Here is a 9,433-nt window from a genome sequence, read left to right as displayed (position 1 = left end):
GATATAAAGCTGAGTCCTATTTATCTCTATGCTTTCCACCAAAGATTTATATATATCTTTGATTTAAAAAATAAATAAAAAGTTGTAGTAAATGGCACCTTTTGTTTAACTAGACAAATTCTTATTTACAATGCTCCGCCCTATGGGACTCACAATCACGGCTGGATGTGATGCAGCCTGGATTCGAACAGTTGCAAAATGTAGTGATAGCCCTCCATCTTCAAGATCCTTTTTACCCTGTACAAATCTCCCACTTTTCCACCACCAAAGCACCCCCAGACCATGACATTGCCTCCACCATGCTTGACAGATGGCGTCAAGCACTCTTCCAGCATCCTTTCATTGTCTCACAAATGTTCTTTGTCATCAAAACACCTCAAACTTAGATGAGTCTTTCCGTAAAACCTTTGTCCAATCTTCCTCTGTCCAGTGTCTGTGTTCTTTTGCCCATCTTAATCTTTTCTTTTTATTGGCCAGTCTGAGATATGGATTTTTCTTTGCAACTCTGCCTAGATGGCCAGCATCCCGGAGTCGCCTCTTTACTGTTGATGTTGAGACTGGTGTTTTGCGGGTACTATTTAATGAAGCTGCCAGTTGAGGACTTGTGAGGCATCTGTTTCTCAACCTAGACAATAATATACTTGTCCTCTTGCTCAGTTGTGCACCAGGGCCTCCCACTCTTTCTATTCTGGTTCGGGCCAGTTTGCGCTATTCTGTGAAGGAAGTATTACAAGATCTTCAGTTTCTTGGCAATTTCTCACGTGGAATAGCCTTAATTTCTCAGAACAAGAATAGCCTTTTAAAATGAGAAACTTGGATTAGCTAACACAACATGCCATTGGAACACAGGAGTGATGGTTGCTGATAATGGGCCTTTGTACGCCTACGTAGATATTCCATAAATCTGCAGTTTCCAGCTACAATAGTCATTTACAACATTAACAATGTCTACATTGTATTTCTGATCAATTTGATATTTTAATGGACAAAAGTGCTTTTTTCAAAAACAAGGACATTTAAGTGACCCCAAACGTTTAACTTTTAGAGATTACCAATGTCACCGTCCCCATTACAACAACGAAATAAATGTAATTTTGTCCTTGAAACATGTCATTGAAATACTGTAGAATTCCATTCATTCCTATGGAGGACTGCTCCTACTACGGAGTGCCAATATGGCCGATCGGCCAGGGTTTGTATTGGTTTCTACGAGTTTAGCTTGCAAACGTTGCCATGACATCGCCTACAAGTGTGATCGGGATTTCGATTGGCGAATAATTGTCTGGCTATATTCACACTGTGCGGTATCTGGGCACAGCTAGCTAGCTCAACTATTGGGAACCACTGCCCATATAGTAGAAGCGTTTGAGGTCAATCCATACAATTTTGTAACGTCGAAATGATGTGCACTTATACGCCCATCACAAAATCAGGTGAGCCCCTGGAAAGCTGAAATAATTACGCAATTAATTCACTTAAGGGAAATGCGTTGATTGATGCCAGTTACTCATCAGGTTAAGCAAGCTAATGTGCGTATTATCCGAACACAAAATAAATAATCTTAACTTCCAAACCACTATGCAGTAACTGATTTATTAATTTGCTATGGGAAGATTCGTGAACCTGCGCAGTGCCTTAAATCAAGCTGACCCAGAACTGGATACAATGCTACCACATCCTAACAAAGTGACCTTTGTTAGATGAAGACAACCAGAGTTACATATAGCAGGGAGTTCGTGATCAGAACACTACATAGGGGTTATATAAACGAATAAATGACTGACTATTATTTTATTAGTTATCTCAGGGATCTTACTTAAAACGTCAGACAAGCAATTTCCAGATTTGCTCATCACAAAGAGAGGCAATAGACATTACATTTTTAAAAGTATACAAACTGTGTAGGACAACACTAAATACTACATAAAAACAACCCACAAGTTAAAAGTGGCAGAGTTGCCTTTTAATACTGAACATTCTTTATTTTCCCTTTTTAGAAAAAAGCTATTTCTGAACATTTTCTACATCAACCCGGGAGAGCACTTTGATGCGTTTGGGCATGGCCACGATAATCTCCATCCCTGCCCTTTTTCTCTTCCCCGTAGGGGTGGTAACTGTTTTGACGCTAGCGTCCTTCTGAACCAGCATGGCCTCACTCTGAGCCTGGAGAACGTCCAGTTTCTGCCTGAGCTCCTGTAGGTGGTCAATGTCGTTGATCCCGCTCACATTCTCCATGATGGATTTGAGTTTGGCCACACACTCCCTCTGCAGTTCCTCCTTTTGCAGTTCCTCCCTCTCCCGCAGACCCTGTGAAGCCTGTGGGGCCACCCACTGTGTTTGTATGCTATGCAGTTGTAACTGTGGAGTTTGAGGAGTTTGCACCAGTGGCACTGTTTCTTCAGGCCCATCCCACTGAAGAGAGACTGGGGAAGCTGGGGAGAGATGCATTAGGCCATTGAGGGCTTCCTCCATCTCCTCTGTTGTGGTGTGAGTGGTCTGTGAATGCAGCGTGAGCAGAGGGTGGTCCCTGTATTTGGGACACAGGTGCTCCCAGGTCCAGTTAGGCTCAGACCTGAAGACGTGACAGAAGTGTTCACAGGGCAGGCGCTGGTCCCTCCACACCTCACACTCACAGGAGGGCCAGGTGGACTCTGAACCGAAGCTGACCGCGTAGGACCGCGCTGCCGTGGTCTCTGCCCGACTCTTCACCCGGAAGGTGCCGGTGGCGGCGTCGCTGGCCTGCTCCACCACGATGTCGGGGTCTTGCAGGGCCGCAGACATGTTGTCCATCACCAGGGCCACCACACTCCAAGGGCGATGCCACAGGAACGGAAGCACAGTGGGGTTGAGGTTGTACTCGCCAGAGGACTGGCTGTTGAGGTCTGTGTACCTGGAGATTCAGGGAGTGTAGCAGGTTTAGACTGACCAAACATCAAAACACTTACATTAAAGGGGAATTACACTCCAAAATAAAAGTTTACAAAAGGTAGTCAAGATGAGTCCACAGCCTACATCTTAACCCCAATGCAGAAGATAAGCACTGTAAATTATGTGGTGTTTATCTTCCATAAATTTTGCAGATATCTCAACAGAAGATACTTTTGACAGCGAATACTATTCTAAATGACATTGAATCCTATTCTAAAACGAACTTACCTTTGGTACATCTGTGGGAAGTAGTCGTCAACAAGAAACTGCAGCATTTGGCTCAGGGTGTCTTTTTTATGGACCTTCATGTTATTATGTGTGAAAAAGTCACTCTGCATTTCCAGACCTCCGTTCACCATAGACACAAAGTTGACAATATCAACCCTCACAGCGTTCGCCCATCTCTGAATGAACAAAAACAAGAGCATGTAGCTAACTCTGTATTCACCATCATTAGACTAGGAATCACATTATGGACCTATAGCTAGCATATTATGGATCTATAGCTAGATACTGTATCACGGATTCAGCTAGCAAAAACATAACACACTTGCTACTGCTACTTCTACGGATTGTCTACATACAGTAGGTGTGGTTTAAACATGCTGTCTGCTTCAGGATGAAAGCACCTCTAAGCACAGGTCTGAGATCTGCTTTCTGTCTAACCACCCTGACCTTCATTAATACGCAGGTTATGACACAGCTGGTCCAGGACCTGACCCCATGATTTCAGTAATTGACATGTGCACTACAAACCTTCTCCTCTGACAGCCACTTGTTAGTGAACCAGTTCTTGAAAAGTTGTCTCTTTTCCAACCAGATGGGGCTCTGCTGTAGTAGTTCTACTGCCCCCTGGTGTTGCTCTCTGGTAAGGGCACCAGCGATGGCCTTCATCATATCAAAGATCCCCTCCTGGTTGGTGATGGCTCGGGACCGGTTGCTCAGCCACTTGGTCCAGGTCCTCTCCCGCAGGTGATCGCTGAAGACTGCCTGAGCACCTGAGATTGGAATGGAAACAGTCCGTAATTAGCAAATTCTAACCCCCTAATGTTCTAATATTTAGAGTTTGTAACAGATTAAACATTTTCTTGACCAACAGGTCTTTTCAAAAGAAAATCCTGAAACTCACAGCCAACAGTGCTGAGAGCACATTATGAAGCTAACTTGCTTTTCCCACCTCATAGCTAACATTAAAACCTCACCACTGTTCACCTGTGAATGCTGCCTCCACCGCCTTCATCTCCACAGGGCAGTGTTCAGTGAGGATGTAGGCTGGGCTCCAGCCCCGGTTCCACTGCCTGAACACCCCCAGCGCCTCCCCCAAGGCTTCGGCGCTCCTCGACTGCACGACAAACAGGCCCACCGGCGCCACGCTCACATTGGTGCGCACGCACAGGAAGAAGAGTGGCAGGGGGAAGCGCGTCCTCTTATAGGCCGCGTCCAGGAAGCACACCTCCTTGCCATACTGCCGAAGCAACTGCCGCTGCCAGTCCGCCTGGTAGCAGAGCAACAGGTTCTCGCTCTCTGATTGAACCCTAAGCAGGAAGTTGATTCTAGGAGCTTCTGCCTTCCAATTCTCTGCCAAGGTCTAAGAGGAGGAGGAGGGGGGGGGTGGTTATGATTAATAGCTGAGGTGAAACTTTTGCGTCCTTTCAATTATTTCAGTGCTAACCAAACTCCTCTTTGCACCAGCTTTATATATGGTTGTGCACCTTGACTTTTGCTATAACATGTCTGTCTTATTCTAAACCACAGCAGTGATATTCCCATGAACTTAAACAACCCCAATGACGTGTCATGGAGTAATATTTATCTGTGCTCTGTTACATCACACACATGTATTAATTCACCACACCAAGTGTGTAGAAGTTTCAGACTTTCTAAAAAGCAGTTCCAGAATGAGGGGTGCTTTAGCTCTGCTGGTGTTGCTGTTCTGTCTGTTTGGGGAATGGGCTCAGGGAGAGAGTGGTGGGGTCCGAGAGAATGACATCACTCAACCCAGTTGTTGTTGTAGATTTACATAATAATGGCCAGCATCTACTGTCAACAAGTAAGGTGGCAGGTAGCCTAGCGGTTAAGAGCGTTGGGCCAGTAATAGAAAGGTTGCCGGTTAGAATCAGCCGACTAGGTGAAAAATCTGTCTGTGCCCTTTGAGCAAGGCACTTTACCCTAATTGCTCATGTGAGTCACTCTGGATGAGAACGTCTGCTAAATTACAAAAATATAAATACAATCGCAATGGAGGCAATGACTATGTATCCAATTCAGTGACTGCGTTTAGACAGGCAGCCCAGTTCGGGTCTTTTTTTTCACTAATTGGCCTTTTGACCAATCAGATCAGATCTGAAAAAGATCTGATGTGTAAAGATCAATTAGTAAACACAACCTTTGTTGGTGGAGAAAGGAATCTCTGGAAAGAATCCAGGATCTGGGCTGATGACAAACATTTTCAGTGGCTTTCTGCTCTTCCCATGTAAGGATAACGCACCACAAAGATGTTGTGAATTTTCATTTTTCTTGAATCCGTGGAAAACTCTGCATGTGCGTTCCTGAATTGTATAATAAAGGCTTGTCAAGTCTCTTTCTATCATGCACAGAAACAGGCATTGACACACAATCATCCAAACAAAGCTACAGACTGGGATTTGGGAAGCTATTCAATTGTCATTTCAATTCTTGATATTTACCCATTGATTCTAGAAGAATATAACGTATGAATGCCTCATGTGCTCAGCACAACTGTCGGTTTATCCTTACCCAACATTCACTTGCTTGATTTTGGGCATCAGGAGACTGAAAGCAATATATACTGAAAGCATGAATGTTGCCATGCAGAATGTTTTGGGACTATATCAAAAAAACGAATGAAACAATAGAGTAAAATGCCCCTTTAAACAAGTGTTTCAAAGAGGGTGGGTGACATGCATACAAACTGTTCATAAATTGCAGTGAAAACATACAGCTAACACCACCAGCCCCAATGGCCTTATCTCAGAAGACAATCCAAATATCTGATGAATAGGTGGGAATGATAGTGCAGCACAGCCTTCTCACCAGCAGGTTGACCAGGTCTATTTTGCTGTAGTGTTCTTCCGCGATGACCTGAGCCATGACGGCATGGATGGTTTTCTCTGTGGGGAAGAAGCGCCTCAGCGGCGGCGGGGTCGTGTCTTGGAACAGCTCCGTCCGCACGTACTGGACCATCAGGTTCTTTACCTCCTTCACCTTCCTCACCCCCTGCTGCACCAACGCTCGGATGTAACCTTTGACCCTGTCGTCCATCTGATCTGCACCCTGAGGGAACGAGGAGAGAGTGGCTTTTTTTAAGTAGGGAGAAAATACCCCTAACTACTTTTACAGGGTCAGATACTTGTATTCCACAGGGAATTTCAAGAGGTCAAGGTTTTATTACATCTGTGTACTGAACAGACATACAGGCATACAGACACTAGTTATGTAGCCTAAAGAGAGTCCAAAGCAATAGATCCCATGGTCATAGTATAGTAATAACATAGTAATACCTTTCCAATAGGATGGCCCTTGTGGTCAGTGACACTGGGTATTTTGAGGAAATACTGTATCTTCCACTGCACTGAGGCTGGGTCTGTCTGGAGAGCTTGTTTGATGGAAATAGACATGACCCTCCTCAACCGTGATGTGTCCTTCTCCAACTGATGCAGTATGGAGCGAGCGCACACACACACACACAGATATAATTATGTAAATTAGTCTGATGTGTATTCTAATGTTGACTGTGGTGCACGGTCACTGGAGTTGCATAATAAACATATATAAACAAACAGTTTCACCCGTACCTTGAATCCAGGGAACTTCACAATGCGGCTGATTGTGAACACAGCAGGGCATGCTACTTTCTTGGTTTTCAGCAACAGGTTTCTTTTTTCCTTGCCATCTTTTTCCTGGAATATCAAAATCAAATGTTAATTGTCACATGTAAACAACTGGTGTAAACCAACAGTGACATGCTTACAGGTCCTTCCCAACAAAGTAAAATAACAGAAAAACAATAACAAGGAATGAATACACAATGAGTAACAATAACTTTGCTATATACACGGTGTACCTGTACTGTGTCGATGTGCAAGGGTATGAAGTTATTGAGGTAGATATGTACATATAGGTAGAGGTAAAGTGACTAGGCAACAGGATAGATAATAAACAGTAGCATCAGCGTATGTGATGAGTCAAAGGAGTTAGTGCAAAAAGGGTCAATGCAGATGGTCCGGGTAGCTATTTGATTAACTATTTAGCTTGGGGGTAGATTTGTTGCATTGGTACGCTTGCCGTGCTGTAACCAGTCTAGGCATGGGTGGCTGGAGTCTGAATTTGTTTGCAGGTCTAGATGCAAAATACATCCTAGCTACAGATTGTTATGCACATACCAAGTTGATAATGGATGATCTAACCAAAGATTTAAGGATCTAGACAGCATTGCCAATAGGCACCATATGGTTGGTGGAAAATTCTCTGTGCTACACCAAACGGTATCTAACCTGTAACTCCCAGTAATGGATACCAAAAATATTTTGTTCATCACACCAAACGGTATCTAACCTGTAACTCCCAGTAATGGATACCAAAAATATTTTGTTCATCACATTATCCGGTGTAACAATCTGTAGCTACATGGAACACTTGAACCATTTCAGAATATCATAGATAGTAGCACCCTTTGATCCTCAAGTTCCTGCCTCTTCTTGAATCCACACTTTGCCCGGCCCCTGTGGCATCCCATTAGCTTGTGTCCGATGAACATGAAGGGTACTCTGTCAAAGGGGATACAGGGAGTACCCTTGCCGTACTTCCATTCCCAGTATAACCGGTTCTTGTGGTCCTGTGGTTTCCAACCTGTTTAGCAGAACACATTGAAAGCGCCATGAGTCCAGAGGTGTATTCCGTTAGTCTGATTTGCAGCAAAACATTTTCTGGGGCAAAACGTTTTGTCAACGGAAGCCGTTTACTTTCTAGGAACCAAACAGAACTAAAACGGGGAGGGACTTACCTGAATGTGTTCAATAGAAAACTACGTTTTCGTTGCAAAGCGTTTTATGTTTGGAGTAAACTGTTTCCGTTGCAAAATGCAACACAAAGTTTGCAATCGTATCCGACTAATGAATACACCAGTAGTTTGTGGAGGTTACATCACTACATAAGAATATTAATCAATGTAGGTAGTGTTAGGGTTGCGTAAATTCGAATCTGGTATCAGGATAAATATAACAATGAGTCACCGATTTTATACTATGTATTTTTATTAGCTAAGTAATAAATGCAAATGCAACTTTCGTATATACGGGCTCACTGTAATACCACGCAGGGCAGAACAGAGAACTGACAAGATGTATGTAAACAGTATTCTTTATACTGTGATATGCCAACAGACGTGTTGGAACTATGTCTATCACAGTAGAGACTGGGCGTGGTTTAAACTTGCCCAGCCTATTGCAGGCGCTCAGGCGGGTCCCCGTCTCTTGGCGCTTCTTGGAGTTCTCCCTCCTTGATGTATAGATCCTTACTGTTCTGGTATCGCAGCCTAGTTAGAACAGTTGCTCTGTTCCTGCTATTGTGTTCAGTATTTTTCCATTTCAGTTAAACCTCGATGACCACCCCTCCCTATCACAACTTTGTAAGATACAGCAAGTCACACCATGTGCTCAATATTGTCACATACAAACACAAGGACAAAGCATCTGCTGGGCTGTTATCTACAGTTTTGCAACATGCAGGTCACACCATGTTACTCAGTTCTTGTCACACACAAACAGGCAAGTAGCAAGCAGTTGTTTAATCTCATAATGATGCTCCAGTGCACAAATGCAGACACCTCACACAACCAACATCAGATCATATTTAATCATATCTAATGGCTATAATGTAAAATACAGGATCCAACAGTAGCTAAAATAGTATGGAACTGCTGAAAGATAGCCATGTTACTCTGGTGATTGTTTGCACATTCTGCAGCTTGATCAATGCACGTTTCCTACAGGCAGCACACTCTTTGGCTAACGTCGAGAGCTAGTTTACCTTGGTCATTGAATCGCTTGTCCACACGGTAAGAAATATATTTCACACAGGTTGACTCTTCCACGTGTGTGAGATATGCTTATTGACCTCTTCAATTGTTTCAAATACTGCTTCGTCGCTCATTTTTATTTATAATCTGCTACCAATACATATAAACATTCAAAAAATGTCGCTAGCTAAACTAACGCGGTAATGTTTGCGATTATTTAATAGGTTCACATGCGGATCAATAGACCCGCCTTCTTAAAATGGTGGTTTCTCATTGGTGTAACGCGAGTGCCGTCACTAAAATGGAAACAAACGATTGGCTTCTATTCGAAACCAATCAACCATTTTCTTACGCGTCAATCAGGTTGAGGACAACACGCTTGACCGTACCGATTTTAAAATATTTTCGTAGCAATTTTCCTCAATGTTTCAACAGAATACAATCCGGGTTACGAATCGTATATTTTGG

At 43.4% G+C, this 9,433-nt stretch overlaps 1 protein-coding gene across 1 annotated transcript; it reads right to left on the bottom strand.

The window, feature by feature from the left end:
* Positions 1-1,574: 1,574 nt before the first annotated feature.
* Positions 1,575-9,180, bottom strand: LOC112220258. Its single transcript, XM_042302593.1, has 9 exons — positions 8,977-9,180; positions 7,619-7,797; positions 6,744-6,848; positions 6,450-6,599; positions 5,983-6,222; positions 4,141-4,516; positions 3,685-3,926; positions 3,157-3,332; positions 1,575-2,890 (listed from the first exon to the last, which is right to left on the bottom strand). Exons 2-9 carry the CDS (start codon positions 7,703-7,705, stop codon positions 2,005-2,007), a joined length of 2,262 nt encoding a protein of 753 aa, XP_042158527.1. The 5' UTR covers positions 7,706-7,797; positions 8,977-9,180; the 3' UTR covers positions 1,575-2,004.
* Positions 9,181-9,433: the final 253 nt, after the last annotated feature.

Source organism: Oncorhynchus tshawytscha, linkage group LG20, assembly GCF_018296145.1.
Source record: "Oncorhynchus tshawytscha isolate Ot180627B linkage group LG20, Otsh_v2.0, whole genome shotgun sequence".
NCBI lineage: Eukaryota > Metazoa > Chordata > Actinopteri > Salmoniformes > Salmonidae > Oncorhynchus > Oncorhynchus tshawytscha.
This window is presented reverse-complemented; position numbering and strand designations above follow the sequence as displayed.